Below are 22,166 nucleotides of genomic sequence, written 5' to 3' on the forward strand. Positions count from 1 at the left end.
ATGAGCACACTTCTCTATTTCCTACGTGAAATTTCTTCCAAAATTTATTGAAGATTTTATTATAAAAACACTGAATAAAACTTCTATCTTTCCAAAGGATAAGACATACCCAGATCTGCGTATAAATCTTGAAAGAAAAATGATATTTATAGTAGTAGAGTGTGTAAATGTTACATAATTTTTTTTAAAAAAATAAATAAATATAAGACTCACATAAAAAAAATTAATTTTTTAAAAATACATTTCATTTTTTTTTTTTAAAACGATTATGCGAAACTTGGATAAATATACTATACATAGAATTACTCTTATTGAAAATTTCAACAAGAGACTTCTTTTCCTTGTAAATCCCTGGTTAAAATTGGACCTCACGAGCACGAATGGCCATACCTATCAGCAACTTGATGACTTATTTTCAGACTTTTCAATGGAGAAGGAGAGTCTACCTAACAATAGGACTAGGCTATAAACTAAAGCAGCAAAGCTTGACTATAATAATGGAATTATAGGTTATCATTTCAGGTTAGGCATCCTTCCCTTTTGAGATGGAATATTTCGGATCTTTCCAGGTAAATAACATGCTGCTGTAACCATCCTTTACGCCAACTCATATTTGCGATTATCGTTAGAGCACAAATGCATTAACAAATTAATTCTATAAATTGATGTAATTTTTTTATTTATGAGATCTACTTTATAATAAATATAACTTTATAACAAAAAACTCAGCTGCAAAAGAGTGTGGACAGAAGTGTAATTAAGTGGGAAAAACCAGAGGAAATGGTAGTGAAAGCAAATTAGTATGCTGCTGTGGATCTCAGAAACAAAAAGACGGGAATTGGAGTGACTGTCAGGGATTCTAATGGAGAGGTACTAGCTTGCCTTTGTTCTTGCTTTGTTAACATTAGTAACCCAAGTGTGGCTGAAGCTGTGGGGTTAAGGAGGGCTGCGCTTCTGTGTACTGAACTGGGATTATCAGACGTGATCTTGAAAGGGGATTCTAAGTTGGTTGTGAATGCTACAATTAGTGGAGAGGAGATAGATGCTGAATATGGGAGTATCATAAAGGATGTTAGAAGAGTGATTAATGGGAGGTTGAACTGGGGTATGCGATTTATATATAGAGAAGCAAACTGTATAGCACACAAACTAGCAAAGTTAGCAATTAATTCTTCTAATGAGAGGGTGTAGATAGATGATAGTCCAATAGAAATTAAGAATGATATACTTAAGGAGAAGTATTGTAATGTTTGATTTTAGTTATTAATGAAGGAAGTATGTTTCTATTTAAAAAAAAAAAAGTTTATAATCTAACAAGTCACATTAAACCACGTCAGATTGTGAGATTATTTCGTATAATCCCTTTATGACTAGAGTATTTTCCTTGTAGTTAAGAATTACGCAAAACCGCACACTCCTTTTATAAAAAGTGAGTAAATATAAAATCTACATAAAAAAAAATTAATTTTTTATTAATAAATTCTAATTTTTTTCAAAATAAATATATCACACAACTTATAATAAGTGTATGTAACATTTGTCAACTGGTCAAAAAACACTTCCTTGAAAAGGTCCAATACGTCGGCTTGACTATGATGCTTAATTAGAGCTAGATTTCACACGAGTGCGTCATCGTCATTTATTTCCCTACTCCTATTATTTGTAGTCTTTTTGTTTTGTTCTATTTTATTTTAGTCTTTCTATTCTTCTTCCCATTTTGCAATAGAAGGACCGCTGGCTTGAACATGAACTCTGACAAATTGTTGAAGATTTTGATTTTAGTCTTTCTATTCTTCTTCCCATTTAGCAGTTCTTCCACTGAAACCTTAACACAAAACCAATTCATCAAAGATGGCCAAACTTTGATATCCAAAGAAAAGAACTTCTCCATTGGCTTCTTCAGCCCAGCCAACTCTAGCTATCGTTATCTTGGTATTTGGTTCACCAAAGTAAAAGAACAAACTCCAGTGTGGGTTGCAAATAGGAATGATCCTTTCAATGATTCCTTGGGAGTTCTCTCAGTCAACCAAGATGGAAACCTTGTTCTCCATGACAGCTTTAACCGTTCTCTCTGGTCTACAAATGTTTCAGTTCAAGGGCAAGCCTCCACTGCAGCTCAGCTCTTGGATTCAGGAAACCTAGTATTGATCCAGGAAAACAACAAAAATGTGTTATGGCAAAGCTTTGACTATCCTACAGACACTTTGCTGCCAAACATGTCACTTGGTTTGAATCGGAGAACCGGGCTCAACAAATTTCTAACATCTTGGAAGTCACGAGATGACCCCGGAACTGGAGACTGTATCTATAAGCTAAATCTTACTGAGGCACCACAGTTCTTCTTGTACAAGGGTTCGATCCCATATTGGCGGACTGGACCGTGGCCATGGAGGTCCTCTGCAATAAAATCCAATTTGACAGTCAGTTACATCAACAATGGAGATGAGATATCTTACAAATACTTCTTCAATGACTCTGCAATCATCACAAGAATAGTGTTAGACAACTCCGGATTGCTCCAACAATTTGTATGGAATGATGGTGAACATCGATGGAAGGAGTTCTGGTCTGCACCCAAATATCGGTGTGACAAGTATGGACAGTGTGGCGCGTATAGTATTTGTAACCCAGATGATATTGATTTCGAATGTTCATGTCTCCCAGGGTATGAGCCAAAGTCTCCGAGGCAATGGTATCTTAGAGAAGGTTCTGAGCTTGGTTGTGTAAGAAAGAAGTCGGGTTTGTCTATGTGTGGGAATGGAGAAGGGTTTGTGAAGATGGAGCATGTGAAGGCTCCATTTTCACCTGTCGCAGGTCGTATGTATTTGAGTATGATGAGCTATGAAGTGTGCAAGCAAGCTTGCTTGAGGAATTGTTCTTGCACAGCTTTTACAAGTTTGAAAGATGGGAAAGAAACTAATTGCTTGCACTGGTATGGAGAGTTAATGGATATTAAAGTGCATTATGATGAGAGGGACCCAAGTGTATATGTTCGTGTGGATGCGGCAGATTTAGGTATGCTTCTTTCTTTTGCAAGAGAAATGTTGTTTTTCATCCTTAATTATGTTATAATTTATGCAAATTCTCATCTAAGTGGTTGACCTATGAAACCATTTAAGATGTGTCATATTAACTAGTATAATTAAGGAAGATAAAATCAAGATGGAAAAAAGCAGCATTACTTTTCTTATTTCCTTCTTTTTCCTTTCAGCCAAGAATACAAGGAAGTCCGGAGGTTTTCTTGAGAATAAGGGGAGGCTGGCTTTAGTAGTAATGTCCATTGCTGTGCCATTGTTGCCAGTAATTTTACTAGCCCATTTATGGCTAAGGAAGAAGAAGAAAATGAGAGGTAAATAAAGTCGGTTGCATGGTATTTGATATCACACACACACACACATGATGAAAGTTCTCATGTGTGTGTGTGTGTGTGTGTGTGTTTAAATAAGTCGAGACAAAAGTTTTCATATGTCAGGAGTCGTTTAGATTAGTTTTCCACATGATGAAAGTTCCTTAAAGGCTCTATTAATTCCAATTTGTATTAAACAATTTCTCCCAATACGTTTTAGGACAGTGAAGAGAAAATTGCACAATTGGTCATTAAATTTTGCTGGTACCAAAGGCTCTTTGGAGGGAAATGAGCTCGAGGATAGTAATACAAACCCTGGTCAACCCATTTTTGCTCTAAGCTCCATAGTTGCTGCCACAGACAATTTCTCTCCAGCCAATAAACTTGGGCAAGGTGGTTTTGGCCCTGTTTTTAAGGTATATACGGTGACAACTCATGATTGATGTCTTGTAAGTTTTTTTGTATTTCAAGTTCCTTCATATTCTATGACAATGAGGGTGTGAAGGGGTTAAATGGAACTGATGGAGCAGATTGACTAATCATGTCAGGGTCAATTACCTAATGGACAACACATAGCTGTAAAAAGGCTATCCAAGAGTTCAGGACAAGGAATAGAAGAATTTAAAAATGAAGTTAAGTTGATTGCGAAACTGCAACACAGAAATCTTGTCAAAATGATAGGCTGTTGCATTCAGGAGGAAGAAAAGATGCTGATCTACGAGTACATGTCCAACAAAAGCTTGAACTTCTTTATTTTTGGTATGTCTTGTTTCTAAAAACTTATTTCCTTCACACACACACACACACACACACACATGTTCTTTTGTAGTCTATATACATAGAACCACATACAAATTACTATTGAAATCACCATTTTGAGTGTTCCTGCAACAAAATTGTTATAGATCCTACAAGAAGTTCATCATTGAATTGGAGCAAACGCTTTGAAATAATCATTGGGATTGCTCGTGGGATTTTGTATCTTCATCACGACTCGAGGTTGAGAATTATCCATAGGGATCTGAAAACAAGCAATATTCTACTTGATGATGAGATGAACCCCAAAATTTCAGACTTTGGTGTGGCTCGCATATTCAAGGCAAACCAAATTCAAGACAAGACAAACAGAGTTGTCGGAACATAGTGAGTATCATATGCAAACATATTCCCACACTTAAAACTACACCAATTTTTAATCAATAAAAAAATTTTAAGGTTTCCTTTTTATAGTGTTCACATACAGTGACATTAAGATTAATTTTGACACAATTCTTGTGCAGTGGTTATATGTCACCAGAATATGCAGTATTTGGAAAATTTTCGACAAAATCAGATGTTTTTAGTTTTGGTGTAATATTATTGGAGATCGTAAGTGGCAAGAAGAATAGCGGTTCTTATATGGAGCACCCTTCCCAAACTTTGATAGGGCAGGTAAGTAACTAAAAATAACAATAATTACCACTTATATCCTCAGATTTAGATCCCTTCTTATTGAAACTCAAAGTTTTTAAGCATGGGAGAGATATACACGTAAAATAAGTCTTACAACATTTATTATTGTCTGAGTGAATTTTTTTGACTGTTATATACTCGACAAATGTTGTAGGGTCTACTTTGGATTTTATCTCTCTCTCTTAGTACTCTTGATCGTAGAGTTTGTAGGGGATCTAAATCCTTTATACTACAACGTTTTATTCATAATGCTACGAACCACACAGGTCTGGGAACTATGGAGAGAAGATAGAGCCTTGGACATAGTTGATTCATCGATAAATGAGTCATATGTTCCTCATGAAGTCTTGAGAAGCATTCAAATTGGGCTGTTATGTGTGCAAGAAGATGCTAGAGATCGACCAGATATGTTGGAAGTTCTGCTTATGCTCTGTACTGATGCAACCACTCTTCCTTCTCCCAAACAACCTGCTTTCATTTTCAGAACAACTTCCAATGATTTAAAATCAGTTGCAAAAGGATCTTGTTCTATAAATGGGGTGACATTAACCAACGTCGAAGCTCGCTAATTAATTAGGTGGCTGCATTCAAATTGTTTCATTAACAATTTTTAGGACTAGTACTTGACATTTTTACTCGTTTTTGGTGCTAAAGAAGGACTTCAATATTTTTTTTTTCCTGTTTTCTTTTTCTCAGTTTGCTAATATTGTAGATATTGTTATTTGTATTCTACTATGACTGAATAGATGAGGTGTTAATATGTTATAGGTTGAAGAACTTTGACTTTGTTGTCCATCGAAAGAGTCAATTAATTGACTTTGTTGTCCCCCAAACTTGACGCCTCTAACATTACACCCCACAACCATCGGCAAACAATCATCCTGTGTACATGAACCTGACCTAAGTTATTTTCTTTCTTCCTTGAATAAAATTTGCTATAGACTTGTCAATTCTTGGTGTGATCATCATCCATCATGATATTCTTCCCCCCTAGGTGCCGGCTAGAAAATTCTAGTACGTATCAAAAATTGACATTTGTGTCTTTATTTTGTAAGCATCTTGGAAACTTGGAGGCATGCATGCATCCGTCCATCCATCCAAGTCGACCACTATTTCATCTTTCCTTGTTTTGTCAAATTTGTAGAAACTTAAATAGTCTTTGTTAATCATTCATGTGAAATGTTGAAGTTATGATCTCCTGGCCATTAATATTCACCAGCCAGATCATGCAGCTCAACATCCCTATATAAATATCATGAGCTGATACATTGTTAAAACAAAATGAAATATCCATGATCATTTAATTAATACCCTTCTCAAGAAAATAAGAAATATCATTACTAACTTCATCAGAAAAATATAAAAACATCAATTAAATATTATTATACCTAATTACTCAGCAAAATAAGATGATCATTTATATCTTGTTCAAAATAAAATATATTATATAATATCATCAATTAATTAATAACTTTCTTGTGTTTGATTACGTGTTCAGAGGCCTAGATCATGGGCTGATATAATTAAATTTTTTACACAACACAAAAATACAGTGAATATATAATAAGATATGGCTAAACTTATAAATTTCATACAATACAAGCCAATTTGATACGAATTTGACTGACTCGATTATTTATCGAATCATTTTCGAGTAATTCTATTTATCATCCCAATTCTTATTATCCTTTCATCATCCCATGATGTGACATTAGAAGATTGGAGACTATTTATTATATAATGTCTTCAATAAAAATTGTATACATAAATTAAGTTTAGCAAACATAAAAATTAAAATTATGATAAAAATACTTTTTAATTTATCTTCTCCTCTGTTTTAAATATGTTTAAATTTAAATTAAATATTATTTTTCTAATAAATCTCCCTAGCTAAGAAATAAAATTTCATATAACAAAATTTTATATCAAATATACCTAAATATTAGGTTTAAATGTAACTACATCGATGAAGGCTTCAAGACCTGATCATGTATATAATATATATGCTTTCTTTCATTTGTGAGTTTTTGTAAAAATTTCTTGTTTCTCTTGTTTTAAATAATACTTAAGTGGTGAAAAGCTAGCACTTAATTTATACATATGTTTATATATAAAAGCACTTCCTAAATTAATTTCCAAGTGTTAATAATATTTACACCTTTTGCTTATCTTTGAGAGTTGAAAAGAATACATATAATTAATTATTTACACCTTTTTTGTTCTCAAAGAAGCAACGTTGTCACGCCAAAGTGCTAAAAGACATCCGGATCAGATGGGGATAGGATAAAGTAAGAGCAAGGTGTGTGCATGGTTTGATGGTGTGATATGAACCCGTGGGAATGTAATCTCTTGAATCCACAATCAATTTAAAAACTTACCCAATAAAGCCAATAGAAAATTTAGACCCATTGAGGAACTCGTTTCAAGAACCTAGATTATATAAAAATTTAGACTTTTTGAAGAACCTGTCTTAAGAACCTAAATTATAAGGAATAACGCTACAAATATTGTGATTTGCCTTTAAAAAGTTCAAAAATTCATTCAAGAACAAGATGAGATAAACTCAACTCACAATGAAAAAATTCATCAAATCTCATAAACTGATAAACAGTGTCACGGCTACAGTAACTTATATATCCCTTCCCCTAAACAAAATAAACCCTAGGCCAAAATAAGGCCCCCTTGTTCCCAAAATACCCTTGGGCGAAATCTAAGGCCTTCCCAAAAGAAATCCTAGCTGAAAATTAAAACAATCCCTAAACTACCCTTAAAACCTTCTCTTGAAACCCTAGTTCATAAAACATAAAACATATGTGGGCCAAACATCCTCAAGTCCAATTATTCTAAACTAATAAAATAAATCTTTTAAATGATTTAAACAAATTGAAAGTCTTCAATAACAATAGGCCCAAATAATAACTCTAAGTCATGTCTTCCGCAGCTTGTATCAATTGAATCAAAACTGATTCTTCTTCTTTAAAACCCATCTTGTGTGTTGGGCTCTTGCTAGCTTCATCCTAAGTGGATTGCACCAATTATTGCATTGCTTCCTTGATCTTCTTAGCTCTTGATCTTGTAATTGGCTCATCTGGAACTTGCAAACGATCTTTAAGACTAGGTCCATGTTGGTGCCCATCATTCCCCCTATCCTCAAAAGGATTTGACCTCGAATCTTCACTTACATCAAAAGCAGAAATGTTTGAAATATTGAAAGTAGCAGACACATTGTACTCACTTAGAAGATCCACTTTATATGCATTGTCATTAATTTTCTCAAGAATTTGGAATGGTCCATCTCCTCGAGGATGCAACTTAGTCCGTCTATGGGTTGGAAATCTTTCTTTGCGCATGTGAACTCAAACCTCCACTATCAGTATCCCAAATCAAAGATCGTGTCAAGCAGTTTGAAAAATTTGGTGAGAGATTCTATATATAGTTTCACCGTTTTCGTATACATACATATTTATGCTGATCTAGGATTGATACGACTACGGAAAGGCCTCATTTATAAAAAAACTGGTATTTCTGTCAAAATGACTACATGTCGGTGGAGTCGTGGGGAATTGATCTTTGAGTGCCTTCTCTTTCTCTGGGAGAAAGTGTGAGGCTCTAGTGCCTTTGTTGCTTCAACAAAGGTTTAAGTCTCACTTCGGTGAGTTGTTTTTGTTTGTTGATAGTATTGTTTAGTAGAAAGAAGCGATGGAGGTGGAGGACCTGGTATCACTTTGGGAAAGATTACACCTTTCCAAAGAAGAAAGTGCATGCTTCCACGTCCAGCAGAAGGGTTACAATGGTGAAAAAAAAGGAAAGTATTGTATCGTTGGGAAGGCTATGACAGAGAAGGGAGTGAATAGTGAAGGATTCAGAATCACAATGTCTCAAATATGGAGGTTGGATGGGTGGGTGACCTTTAAGGAGCTTGGTGATCAGTGCTTCTTGATCGAGTTTCAGAAAATGGAAGACAAAGAAAAGGTGCTGAGTGGACGTCCATAGTTTTTTGACAGACACCTCCTCACCATGATGGAGGTGGATGAGAAGGAGTCCATTGATGGGTTGAAGTTCTGTTTTGAGCCATTTTGGATACAGCTACACAATCTTCCACTAACAGTCATGACGGAAGGTTTCGGTGAGCAGTTTGTAGAGGCTATAGGCCCGATCATTAGAGTAGAAGCAGAAGCAGATGGACGTGCATGGGGAAGATGCCTTAGAGTAAGGGTGGCTGTGGACCTCAACAAACCTTTACTACGAGGGAAATGGTTAAGGCTGGATGACAAACCACACTAGATCTCATTCAAATACGAGAGGCTGCAAAACTTTTGTTTTCAGTGTGGAATTCTCAATCACAAAGGCAAAGGCTGCTCAACAGCTCGTAATACTCAGCAAGGAGATACATTGCCCCCACCTCAGTATGGTCCATGGCTTCGAGGACAACCCAGGAACACAAACATCTTCGATAGCCGTAGATACGGTGGATCAAAGGGAGGAAACAACCAACAGACGGGTCAGAAAGGGGGAGAGGGTACTATGGTCCAAGATGTGTTGGTGCACTGTACATCAGATGTCCATTCAAAAGAGGTAGTAGAGAAAATGGAGAAGATGTCAGCGGGAAAGAAGGAAGGAGGGTCACCTACAGAAGAAAACGCAGGAGAGGGAGCTACTAAGGATGCATGCATCGGGAATATGGCTAGAAGCCAGGGTATAAGTCAATCCTCTGACCAGAAAAAGGCTATGTTTGGACAGGAGGATGCTAGGTGTTTAGAGCCTGGTGGCCCTCAAGAGATCCAGGGTCTCCACGTGGGAGAGGATTTTGCAGCTAACCTATTGTCGGGGACATATAGCCCCAATGACCCTATGAGGGGTATAGGGCTTGAAAGGGGTACGAAGGAAAGTTCCAATAATGACAGCATGGTTGCAACCACTATTGGTGTAGCTTCTTCTTTCCAACATGATGAGAGAAGGATGGCCTTGGATAAAACACCTGGTGAAGATATTATAATGCCAATGGCAAAGGGTGAGGGTCTGAAGACTTTGAGGAAATGGAAAAGGAAGGCCCGGGAGAGTGAGACTAATACAAAAGGCAATAGTAAGTCAAAAATAGATGACAACCCAAAATACAATGTAAGAAACATGTATGCAAGGGGGTGTAAAAGGAGTTCAACATTGCAGGAGGCTGTTCCAAAAAAGATTAAGAGAAGGCATATTACCACAAACATTCCAATGGTTAAGGCAGAGGCTGGTTTCCAGCCCTGCCATGACAAATGAGCATTCTAGTGTGGAACTGTAGAGGGCTTGGGAACCCTCGGACAGTTAAGGTCCTTAGGAATTTATCTAAGGAAAAGTAACCCAATTTAGTTTTCCTAGTAGAAACTAAATGCAGAAGAAATAAAATGGAGGCAGTTAGGAGGTTTTTCCAAATGGATGGGTGCTTTACAGTAGATTGTATGGGGCTTAGTGGGGGCATTGCCCTCCTCTGGAGAGATGAATGGTGTGTTAACATCATTAATTTTACTAAATGGCATGTTAGTGCTCTGATCTAGGAGAAAGGAAATGGACGAACATGGCAATTCACGGGCTTTTATGGATATCCTGACACAGGAAAGAGAGGCAGTAGTTGGCAATTACTTAAGATGCTAAAACCCACCACTTCCATAGCATGGTTATGTGCTGGGGATTTCAATGAGATTCTTCATTAGAGCGATAAGATGGGTGGAGCCAGCAGACCATATAAACAGATTGAGGACTTTAGACAAGCTGTGGAATACTGTGGTCTCCATGACATTCATTCATATGGGGAAAGGTTTACTTGGTCAAATAACAGAAGTGGTAATGACTTTACAAAAGAAAAAATTGATAGAGTTTTTGGCAATAAAGAATGGAATGAGTTATATAGGCATGGTGTCTGTAATGTTCTTCCTGCCATTAGATCTGATCACTCCCCCTTGTCAGTTAGTTTACACAATACTTCTAATGGGAGGAAGAAAAGAAGATGGTGCTTTAGATATGAGATGGCCTGGGAAATAAAGGAAGAATGTCTGAAGATGGTGGGTGAGGCTTGGCAAAATGCTGGTATAACAAATTGTCAGGCTAAATCCTTAAGAACACAGCTTGAACTATGCCAAAAGGGTCCTATGACATGGAGGCAAACTCTTAAGCAACAAGAGGATCAAATTATAAAAAATGGGACTCTAAATATTGGGCATCTTCAGAATTCTGGTACAGGTGAGCACGTGGCAGCTATGAAACAAATTCAAGAGGAGGTGGTTACTGCCATTACAGCTAATGATATAAAGTGGAAGCAAAGGGCAAAGCAACACTGGCTGAAACATGGGGACAGAAACACTCAGTCTTTCCACGTGCAAGCAAGCCAGAGAAAGAAGATCAATGCAGTCAAAAGCATAGTGGATTCACAAGGCAGGGCTGTCACTGACTAGTTTGAAATTGGTGAGGTATTCACGTGTTTTTTCTCCTCTCTATTCACTACTTCCCAACCTCTATCTATTGACCAATGTCTGCAAGAAATGGACACCAAATTAGACATGGATATGAAGGCTTGGCTTTTAAAGCCTTTCACTAGGGAGGAAATCACTGTAGCTGTTTTTAAAATGAATCCCTTGGGGTCGCCAGGCCTTGATGGTTTTCCTGCCCAATTCTACCAAAAAAATTGGGAGGTAGTGGGGGATCAAGTATGTAATTTTGCCCTTGAATTCCTCAATCATGGTGGATCTCTCAGTGAGGTTAATGACACGTTTATTACTCTTATTCCCAAAGTTCAAAGCCCCACAAGAGTAGTGGATTACAGACCCGTAAGCCTTTGTAATGTTTTATACAAGGTTGTGTCAAAAACTATGGCAAATAGACTGAAACACATACTGCCTCAAATCATTGCCCCTAATCAGAGTGCCTTTGTGCCTGGAAGGCTCATCTCTGATAACACCTTAGTAGCCTATGAGGTTCTCCACTCTATGAACTCTAGAATGAAAGGGAAGAAAGGATTCATGGCTCTAAAATTGGACATGAGTAAAGCTTATGATAGGGTAGAGTAGAATTTCATTGAAGCAATCATGATCAAAATGGACTTTCCTGGACGTTGGATCCATATCACAAGAGCTTGCCTCTCTTCTGTTTCTTATTCAATACTTGTTAATGGAGAACCTCAGAAAAAGTTTGTACCTTCGAGAGGCCTTAGACAAGGAGACCCCTTGTCCCCCTACTTGTTTATTCTTTGTGCTGAAGCCCTCTCTTCTCTCCTTAAACATGCTGAGGCATGTGGCAGTTTAACCCCTGTGGCTATTGGCAGAGGTCCTGTTTAAGTAAACCACCTCTTCTTTGCTGATGATAGCCTCTTGTTCTGCCAAGCCAAGTATGAGGAAATTAATTGTGTCCTCAATATCCTTGAGCTATATGAGAAAGGATCAGGACAGGTTATAAACAAGGACAAGTTTGCTATTTATTTTAGCAAGAACATTGCACTGATGACCCAACAGCAGATCATGCATCTAGCAGGGGTCCAATCCACTTCCAATTTTGAGAAATACTTGGGTTTACCTTCTTTGGTGGGTAGGAAGAAGATTTCCTCTTTCCACTCTTATAATTGATAGAACTTGGTCTCGGGTCTCTAATTGGAGGACCAAATTTCACTCTGCAGCAGGAAAGGAAATTTTGCTCAAAACTGTGCTTCAAGCCATTCCCACCTATGCAATGTGGATGTTCCTTCTACCAGCTTCTATAACAAGGAAACTAAACCAGATTCTAAGGAGGTTTTGGTGGGGATTCAATGAAGACTCTTCAAAATTTCAATGGGTCAATTGGGAGCAACTTAGTGGCAGGAAGGATATGGGAGGGCTTGGATTTTGAGATCTAAGATGTTTTAACATTTCCTTACTCTCCAAACAGGGATGGAGGATCCTCCAAAATCCTACATCCCTAGTGGCACAAATTCTAAAGCAAAAGTACTTTAAACAAGGAAATTTGCTTTATGCAAAGCTTGGAACTGGGCCTTCTTTTGCATGGAGAGGGATACATGCTGGATTATCTCTGTTAAAAAAATGCCTCATTTGGAGGTTTGGAAATGGACATCAGATTAACATCTGGCATGACAGATGGATACCCTCTTTACCTGGACAAAAAATTGTGACTCCTCGAGATGCTGACTGCTGGTGTGACAAAGTCAGTGACATTATTGATCCTCAATTGAAGATATGACAGGAGTCTCTCATATCTGAACTATTTTCTATTCAGGAAATAGAGGGCATAAAAGCAATACCCATCAGCTTAGGAGGAAGAGAAGACAAACTTATTTGGCAATTTACTCCTAATGGCAACTACACTGTTAAAAGTGGATACTATCTTGGCAAAGAATTGGAAAGAGAGCAAATAGGAGAGTCTTCAGGCAAAACAATGGATTGCCTAGTATGGAGGTCCATTTGGAAGCTCAAGGTACCCCCTGCCACCAGAATGTTTGTTTGGAGGGCATGCAGTGAAGTCTTGCCCACTATGGCTAACTTGAAAAGAAGAAAGGTGGTAAAGGATAGCATCTGTTTAATATGCAAGAAAGAACATGAGAGTTCTGGGCATGCATTATGGGGATGTAGTGGTGCTCAAGATGTTTGGTGTCAAGGTCCAATAACAGTGCAGAAATCCTCTTCTCATAGTTATTTTTTCTTTAATATCTGGGCAGAATTGATTGGCAAGCTTGATTCAGAGGAGTTAAATGAGGTAGCTGTTACAATGAGGCTAATATGGGCGAGAAGAAATGATGTATTACATGGGAAAGCCTTCAAACACCCTCAGGAAATCACTGCACAGGCTAGGACAGGATTGTCTCTTCATAATGAGGCTATGCAGAAGGATGTTGGTGCTAACTCTAAGAATATGACAAGGGTCCACAGATGGACTAAGCCTGCAGTAGGATGTCTGAAAGTGAATTGGGATGCAGCTGTGCAAACGAGGATGGGAAGGATTGGCATTGGGGTAATTATCAGAGATCATCAAGGTTTAGTGATAGGTGCTCTTCGTGCTAACAGACCTTTGAAGGGCAGTGCTTTTGATGCTGAAGCATATGGGTTACTTTTGGCTTGTGTTTTTTGTAAGGAGATTGGAGTAAGGCATATCTGTTTGGAGGGGGACTCAAAGCAGGTAGTGGACCAAATGAACCAAGACAGTCCTAACTGGAGCTTAGGTGGTTGTCTCATATCAGATGCCAAAAAGATTCTAAGCTCAGCTGCTGTTTGGTCCATCTCACATGTATATCGGGAGGCTAACATGGTAGCTCACAGGCTTGCTCAAGCAGCTTACGAGTGTACTGAACACATGTATGATATCGAGATGTGCCCATCTTGTATTTTTCAAGTGGTTTCTAAGGAAAAGAGTCAATGAGATCAGCACTTGTATCTTGGTTTTTCCTTTGTAATACTGGTTTGAATTGTATGAGTTTGAAGTTGATTAATGAGATCAGTTTATTCATAAAAAAAAAAAAGACTACATGTCGGGGATCGGCCTATGATTAGTTTGGTGTTGGGAATTCCATGGTCTAACAATATATTTTTCTTATTGGAAAACAAGTTGCACCTTTTTCTTCATGCTCAAATTTTCATTAAACTGATTGTTGTTCAAGATAGCACTCTATACATAATATATTTCCCAGCTTCCTAATGATTTCTCTCTTTGAATGGCAGGGAAGAAGACAGTAATTATATTCAATCAGCCCTTTTGTTATAAGAAAGCTGAGCTATTTCCAGACACTGCAGCAAGGTTAATTAATGTATGGTAATTTTAAGCTTACTTGCCTGACATATGGTTCATTTATATCATTATCATCATCATTTTTTTCTATTTCATTAGAAGTAAAGCAGATGTTATTAAATCACATTCTCTGTTTAAGCTTACTTGCGAACGTTCTTTGGGGGAGTTTAGGGATTTTTTCTTTAGCACTTTAAGTTTTTTGTGTGAAGAATCTTGAAAGGGATGGGAACATTTGTCATGTTTTATTTTAGTACTGTTTTTGCTTTAGCTTGTATACATCCTGTGTACTTGGGTTATGACTATTTACTTAGAATAAAATCTCTTATTACCTATAAAAAAAAATCACATTCTCTCCATCTAGCTAAGATTTTCATTTGTTTGAACCTCTTTTCCTTGAATAAATTTCTGGTGTCTGGTTTTTGAGAAGAATGCAATTACTTTCATATATTTTGCTCCTAGGAAAATCTCTGAATCATTTGTCATCCAGATGGGGCTGTGACTACTGGGCAAAATTATGTTGTCTTGTAGTATACTTTGTGTTCTCAATTTATTTGCTAGCATTTAGAGGTAGACTGTAGCTTTGAGTTCGGGAAGACCAATAAAACAACTTATATGGAATCTGGACTGATCATTGGTGCAAAAAATAGGAAGAAATAAGATTTCAGAGAAATGCCTTGCTTTGGAGGAAAAAGAAAAGTATCAATAATAAATACCTTTTTCTTTTTAATTCGTATCAATTGAGAGAAATGCTTGGTTTAGTCATTTATATATATATATATATATATATATATTTTAATATAAATTGATGTGACTTAATATGATACATTGGATTATAAAGTATCTTTTGTTGTAAAGTAGATTTAACATTTTGCTTTACGTCATGTAAGTGTGTAAACTTATTTTGTAAGTTTTTTATATTGACCTAGCACTTCAAGATCAGGGTCTTGCACTCCCTTTTAGATAATAAGTATATTGGGTAGAATTTGCAAGGAATTGAGTAAGAAAGTGACCATTGGGATGCTTTGCATAATCGTGAAAGTTTAGAAGAATTTTGATTAAAAATTCTTGAGTTCTCAAAGAAGCCAACGTTGACATAGAACAGCTCTAAACACAGGGACGGCTCAAAATATTTTGTGGCCTAAGGCGACGTTTAAGTACATGACGCTTTAATTTAAAAATAATAATAATATTTAAATATTAACTAATAAAATTTTATTAAAATTTTTTGAAATGCAAAACAAATATTAATATTATTTTGATTAATAATATCTATAGGTACTATAATAATTTGAAAGAGAATCTAATTTTTCTGTAAATAGAGTATTATCCCTTATCCATATATATACTTCTTTTAGTACTTCATTATGAAAACAAATAAGGTCATCGATATGAAAATCAACATCATATTTTATAAAATATTTAAGATTAATATATCATCATTTTGCAACTTCTATTCCAATATCACTATTGTCCAAAAATTTTGTACATTTTGGGTAAGATTTTTTTTAATAAAACTTCTATATTTATTGGATTTTTTGACCAAATTTTACCATTTAAGATTGATTTTATTTTAGAAAAAAAAAATTTTCCATCTTTTATGCTAGCCAATATTTTTTCTATAGTTTATTTTTTAAGGTCATGGTATATATATTTTTCTATCGGGGGCCTACTCAAGGTGGGGGGCCTTAGGTGGTGGCCTTAGTTGCCTACCCCTTGAGCCGCCCTGCTCTAAAACATGCATGTTTGTAACTATATTATCTATATTAAAATTAAAATATAAATATTCTCATAATGTTGTAGCTTTTATCATGTTTTATAAAAAAAGTTTTATTAATTTATTTATATATTCAAAAGTGCCTTTTATCATTATTATCTTCTAGGGAAATAATGTGATTGTGACAAATACAAAGAAATAAATGAAAAGAAAAATAAATTAAACAATAAATTTTTTTAACTAGATATATAGAGTTTATTCAAATAGAAATACTTTAACAATAAATGGGTTTTATACAAGCAAATTCACAAATTAATATAACAAATCACATGAAGTCACGTCACTTCTGAATTTATTTTTGTAAAAGATATATGTTTATTTAAATTTATTTTTGTAAAAGATTTATGTTTATTCAAATGTAGATAATCGGTTATCACTATAACACAGACAGGTTTTGCATTTATTACGCATTGATAAATCCATTATGGTTGCTCTAAATGCGCACACTTCTCTATTTCCTACGCGAAATTTCTTCCAAAATTTATTGAAGATTTTATTATAGAAACACGGAATAGAACAGCATCTTTCCAAAGAATAAAACATATCCACGTTTACGTATAAATCTTAAAAGAGAAATGATATTTGTATTAGTAGAGTACGTAAGCTGTAAGCATTATGCAATTTTTTTTAAAAAAAAGAGTAAATATACGATTCATATAAAAAAAATTAATTTTTTAATAATAAATTTTATTATTTTTTAAAAGAATTACGTGACATTTAAATAAATACAATATACGTAGAATTACTCGTATTGAAAATTTCAACAAGTGACTTCTTTTCCTTGTAAATTCCTGGTTAAAATTGGACCTCACGGACACGAACAGCCATGCCTATCAGCAACTTGATTACTTATTTTCAGACTTTTCAATGGAAGGAAGGAGAGTCTACCTAACAATAGGACTAGGCTATAAACTAAAGCCGCCAAGGTTGAATTTAATAATGGAATTATAGGTTTTCATTACAGGTTAGGCATCCGCCCCTTTTGAGAAGGAATTCGGATCTTTCCAGGTAAATAACGTACTGCTGTCAACTCATATTTGCGATTATCGTTAAGAGCACAAATGCATTAACAAAATTAATTTTATAAATTAATGTGATTTTTGTACCCGTTAAATTATCTTTATAATAGATATAACTTTATAATCTAATGAATTATACTAAATAACGTTAGTTTGCAATATTATTTCATATGATTCTTTTATGGTTAGAGTATTTTTTTTTACAATTATAGGTTACGCAAAGCTGCACACTCGTTTTATAAGAAGTGAGTAAATATACATAATATAAAATTAATTTTTTATTAATAAACTCTAAATTTTTTTCATATTACACAACTTAATGTATGTAACATTTGTCAATTGGTCAAAAAAGACTTCCTTGAAAAGTTCCATCGCGTGGGCTTGACCATGATGCTTAATTAGAGCTAGATTCCACAGGAGTGCGTCATCGTCATTTATTTCCCTCATATTATTTGTTGTCTTTTTGTTTTGTTCAGTTTTTTTTAGTCTTTCTATTGTTCTTCCCATTTTGCAATAGAAGGACCACCGGCGCGAGCATGAACTCTAACAAACTGTTGAAGATTTTGATTCTAGCCTTTCTATTATTCTTCCCATTTAGCAGTTCTTCCACTGAAACTTTGATACAAAATCAATCCATCAAAGACGGCCAAATTTTGATATCCAAAGAAAAGAACTTCTCTATTGGCTTCTTTAGTCCAGCCAACTCTAGCTATCGTTATCTTGGTATTTGGTTCGCCAAAGTGAAAGAACAAACACTGGTGTGGGTTGCAAATAGGAATGATCCCTTCAATGATTCCTCAGGGGTTCTCTCAATCAATCAGGATGGAAACCTTGTTCTCCATGACAGTTTTAACCGTTCTCTCTGGTCTACAAACGTTTCAGTTCAAGGGCAAGCCTCCACTGCGGCTCAGCTACTGGATTCAGGAAACCTAGTACTGGTCCAGGAAAACAACAAAAAGGTGTTATGGCAAAGCTTTGACTATCCAACAGACACTTTGTTGCCAAACATGTCGCTTGGTTTGAATCGGAGAACTGGGCTCAACAGACTCCTAACATCTTGGAAGTCTCGAGATGACCCCGGAACTGGGGATTGTATCTATAAGCTAAATCTTATTGAGGCACCACAGTTTTTCTTGTACAAGGGTTTGATCCCATATTGGCGAACTGGACCGTGGCCATGGAGGTCCTCTACATTAAAATCCAATGTGAAGGTCAATTATATCAACAATGGAGATGAGCTATCTTACAAATACTTCTTCGATGACTCTGCAATCATCACAAGAATAGTGGTAGACAACTCCGGATTGCTCCAGCTATTTGTATGGAATGATGGTGAACATCGATGGAATGAGTTTTGGTCTGCACCCAAATATCGGTGTGACAAGTATGGACAGTGTGGCGCATACAGTATTTGTAACTCAGATGATATTGATTTTGAATGTTCATGTCTCCCAGGGTATGAGCCAAAGTCTCCAAGACAATGGTATCTGAGAGAAGGTTCTGAGCTAGGTTGTGTAAGAAATAAGTCAGGTTTGTCTATGTGTGGGAATGAAGAAGGGTTTGTGAAAATGGAGCGTGTGAAGGCTCCATTTTCGCCTGTCACAGGTCATATGTATTTGAGTATGATGAGCTATGAAGCATGCAAGCAAGCTTGCTTGAGGAATTGTTCTTGCACAGCTTTTACAAGCTTGAAAGATGGGAAAGAAACTAATTGCTTGCATTGGTATGGAGAGTTGATGGATATTGAAATGCATTATGATGAGAGGGACCCAAGTATATATGTTCGGGTGGATGCGGCAGATTTAGGTATGCTTCTTTCGTTCACAAGAGAAATGTTGTTTTTCATCCTTAATTTTGTTATAATTTATGCAAATTTTCATCCAAGTGGTTGACATATGAAACCATATAATATCTGTCATATTAACTAATATAATTTAAGATGATAAAATCAAGATGGAAAAAAGCAACATTACTTTTCTTATTTCCTTCTTTTTCCTTTCAGCTAAGAATACAATGAAGTTCGGAGGTTTTCTTGGGAATAAAGGGAGGCTGGCTTTAGTAGTAATGTCCATTGTTGTGCCATTGTTGCCAATGATTTTACTAGCCCATTTATGGATAAGGAACAAGAAGAAAATGAGAGGTAAATAAAGTCGGTTGCATGGTTTTTGATATCACACACACACATGATGAAAGTTCTCATATGTGTGTGTGTGTGTTTAAATAAGTCGAGACAAAAGTTCTCATATGTTAGGAGTCATTAAGATTAGTTTTCTGCATGTTGAAAGTTCCTTAAATGCTCTATTAATTCCATTTTGTATTAAACAATTTCTTCCAATACGTTTTAGGACAGTGAAGAGAAAATTGCACAATGAGTCATTAAATTTTACTAGTACCAAAGGCACTTTGGAGGGAAATGAGCTCGAGGACAGTAATACTAATACAAACCCTGGTCAACTCATTTTCGATCTAAGCTGCATAGTTGCTGCCACAGACAATTTCTCTCCAGCCAATAAACTTGGGCAAGGTGGTTTTGGCCCTGTTTTTAAGGTATATACAGTGATAACTCATGATTGATATCTTGTAAGTTTTTTTGTATTTCAAGTTCCTTAATATTTTATAATAATGAGGGTGTGAAGGGGTTAAATGGAACTGAAGGAGTAGATTGACTAATCATGTCAGGGTCAATTACCTAAAGGACAACACATAGCTGTAAAAAGGCTATCCAAGAGTTCAGGACAAGGAATAGAAGAATTTAAAAATGAAGTTAAGTTGATTGCGAAACTGCAACACAGAAATCTTGTCAAAATGATAGGCTATTGCATTCAGGGTGAAGAAAAGATGCTGATTTACGAGTACATGTCCAACAAAAGCTTGAACCTCTTTATTTTTGGTATGTCTTGTTTTTAAAAATTTATTTCCTTCACACACACACACACACACACACACACATGTTCTTTTGTTTTCTATATACATAGAACCACATACAAATTACTATTGAAATAACCATTTTGAGTGTTCCTGCAATAAAATTGTTATAGATCCTACAAAAAGTTCATCCTTGAATTGGAGCAAACGCTTTAAAATAATCATTGGGATCGCTCGTGGGATTTTGTATCTTCATTACGACTCAAGGTTGAGAATTATCCACAGGGATCTCAAAACAAGCAATATTCTACTTGATGATGAGATGAACCCCAAAATTTCAGATTTTGGTTTGGCTCGCATATTAAAGGAGGACCAAATTCAAGACAAGACAAAGAGAGTTGTCGGAACATAGTGAGTATCATATGCAAACATATTCCCACACTTAAAACTGCACCAATTTTTAAGCACTAGGAAAATTTAAAGGTTGCCTTTTTATAGTGTTCACATGTATTGATGTTAAGATTAATTTTGACACAATTCTTGTGCAGTGGTTATATGTCACCAGAGTATGCAGTATTTGGAAAATTTTCGACAAAATCAGATGTCTTTAGTTTTGGTGTAATATTATTGGAGATCGTAAGTGGCAAGAAGAATAGTGGTTCTTACATGGAGCACCCTTCCCTAACTTTGATAGGGCATGTAAGTAACTAAAAATAATAATATTTACCACCTATATTCTCAGATTTAGATCCCTTCTTATTGAAACTCAAAGTTTTCAAGTACGAAAGAGATATACTCGTAAAATAAGTCTTACAACATTTATTACTATCCGAGTGAATTTTTTGGACAACATTATATACTCGACAAATGTTGTAGGGTCTACATTGAATTTTATCTCTCTATCTCTCAGTACTCCTAGAGTTTATAGGGGATCTAAATCCTTTATAATACAACCTTTTATTCATAATGCTACGAACCACACAGGTCTGGGAACTATGGATCGAAGATAAAGCCTTGGACATAGTTGATTCATCGATAAATGAGTCATATGTTACCCATGAAGTCTTGAGAAGCATTCAAATTGGGTTGTTATGTGTGCAAGAAGATGTTAGAGATCGACCAGATATGTTGGAAGTTCTACTTATGCTCTACACTGATGCAACCACTATTCCTTCTCCCAAACAACCTGCTTTCATTTTTAGAACAACTTCCAATGATTTAAAATCAGTTGCCGAAGGACCTTGTTCTATAAATGAGGTGACATTAACCAACATCGAAGCTCGCTAATTAATTAGGTGGCTGTATTCAAATTGTTTCATTAACAATTTATAGGACTAGTACTTGACATTTTTACTCGTTTTTGGTGCTAACGAAAAACTTCACTATTTTTTCTTTTTTGTTTTATTTTTCTCAATTTGCTAATATTGTAGATATTGTTATTTGTATTATGCTATGACTAAATAGATGAGGTGTTAATATTTTATAGGTTAGAGAACCTTGACTTTGTTTTCCATCTAAAGAGTCAATTAATTGACTTTGTTGTCCCCCAAACTTGACGCCTCTAACATTACACCCCACAACCATCGGCAAACAATCATCCTATGTACATGAACTTGACCTAAGTTATTTTCTTTCTTCCTTGAATAAAATTTGCTATAGACTTGTCAATTCTTGGTGTGATCATCATCCATCATGATATTCTTCCCCCCTAGGTGCCGGCTAGAATTTCCTAGTACGTATCAAAATTTGACATTTGTGTCTTTATTTTGTAAGCATCTTGGAAACTTGGAGGCATGCATGCATGCATGCATCCATCCAAGTCGACCACTATTCCATCTTTCTTGGTTTTGTCAAATTTGTAGAAACTTATATAGTCTTTGTTAATCATTCATGTGAAATGTTGAAGTTATCTCCGGGCATTAATATTCACCAGCCAGATCACAATTCATGACTATATATGTACAGTAAA

General features: G+C 35.8%; 3 protein-coding genes across 5 annotated transcripts; all 3 read left to right on the forward strand.

Annotated features, from left to right (window-relative positions):
* The first annotated feature begins 1,696 nt into the window (after positions 1-1,696).
* LOC109004623 (G-type lectin S-receptor-like serine/threonine-protein kinase RKS1) lies at positions 1,697-5,678 on the forward strand. Of its 2 annotated transcripts, XM_018983250.2 has the most exons (7): positions 1,697-3,015; positions 3,212-3,349; positions 3,572-3,762; positions 3,895-4,105; positions 4,252-4,489; positions 4,627-4,777; positions 5,065-5,677. In XM_018983250.2, the coding sequence occupies exons 1-7, from the start codon at positions 1,746-1,748 to the stop codon at positions 5,365-5,367; spliced, it is 2,502 nt and encodes an 833-aa protein (XP_018838795.1). In that variant the 5' UTR covers positions 1,697-1,745; the 3' UTR covers positions 5,368-5,677. The 2 variants fall into 2 exon arrangements, with proteins under 2 accessions (XP_018838795.1, XP_018838802.1); XM_018983257.2 differs by lacking the exon at positions 3,212-3,349 and having other exon boundaries at positions 5,065-5,678.
* A 4,822-nt stretch (positions 5,679-10,500) lies between these two features.
* On the forward strand, positions 10,501-11,229 carry LOC108982439. The gene has a single exon (XM_018953809.2). The coding sequence runs from the start codon at positions 10,501-10,503 to the stop codon at positions 11,227-11,229; it is 729 nt and encodes a 242-aa protein (XP_018809354.2).
* Positions 11,230-17,855: 6,626 nt separating this feature from the next.
* On the forward strand, positions 17,856-21,824 carry LOC109017911 (G-type lectin S-receptor-like serine/threonine-protein kinase At1g11410). Of its 2 annotated transcripts, XM_019000091.2 has the most exons (7): positions 17,856-19,138; positions 19,335-19,472; positions 19,683-19,879; positions 20,012-20,222; positions 20,371-20,608; positions 20,746-20,896; positions 21,182-21,824. In XM_019000091.2, exons 1-7 carry the CDS (start codon positions 17,869-17,871, stop codon positions 21,482-21,484), a joined length of 2,508 nt encoding a protein of 835 aa, XP_018855636.2. In that variant the 5' UTR covers positions 17,856-17,868; the 3' UTR covers positions 21,485-21,824. The 2 variants fall into 2 exon arrangements, with proteins under 2 accessions (XP_018855636.2, XP_035548246.1); XM_035692353.1 differs by lacking the exons at positions 19,683-19,879; positions 20,012-20,222.
* Positions 21,825-22,166: the final 342 nt, after the last annotated feature.

This window comes from Juglans regia, chromosome 7 (assembly GCF_001411555.2).
Source record: "Juglans regia cultivar Chandler chromosome 7, Walnut 2.0, whole genome shotgun sequence".
NCBI classification, from domain to species: domain Eukaryota; kingdom Viridiplantae; phylum Streptophyta; class Magnoliopsida; order Fagales; family Juglandaceae; genus Juglans; species Juglans regia.

Excerpts from the sequence above, each read along its gene's own strand:
- LOC109004623 (XM_018983250.2), top strand. The coding sequence starts at position 1,746 with ATGAACTCTGACAAATTGTTGAAGATTTTGATTTTAGTCTTTCTATTC. Across the intron at positions 3,763-3,894 it reads GTTTTGGCCCTGTTTTTAAG|GGTCAATTACCTAATGGACA; the intron begins GTATATACGGTG and ends TAATCATGTCAG. Across the intron at positions 4,490-4,626 it reads AACAGAGTTGTCGGAACATA|TGGTTATATGTCACCAGAAT; the intron begins GTGAGTATCATA and ends ATTCTTGTGCAG.
- LOC108982439 (XM_018953809.2), top strand. The coding sequence starts at position 10,501 with ATGGGTGGAGCCAGCAGACCATATAAACAGATTGAGGACTTTAGACAA.
- LOC109017911 (XM_019000091.2), top strand. The coding sequence starts at position 17,869 with ATGAACTCTAACAAACTGTTGAAGATTTTGATTCTAGCCTTTCTATTA. Across the intron at positions 19,473-19,682 it reads GAACAAGAAGAAAATGAGAG|TGAAGAGAAAATTGCACAAT; the intron begins GTAAATAAAGTC and ends GTTTTAGGACAG. Across the intron at positions 19,880-20,011 it reads GTTTTGGCCCTGTTTTTAAG|GGTCAATTACCTAAAGGACA; the intron begins GTATATACAGTG and ends TAATCATGTCAG.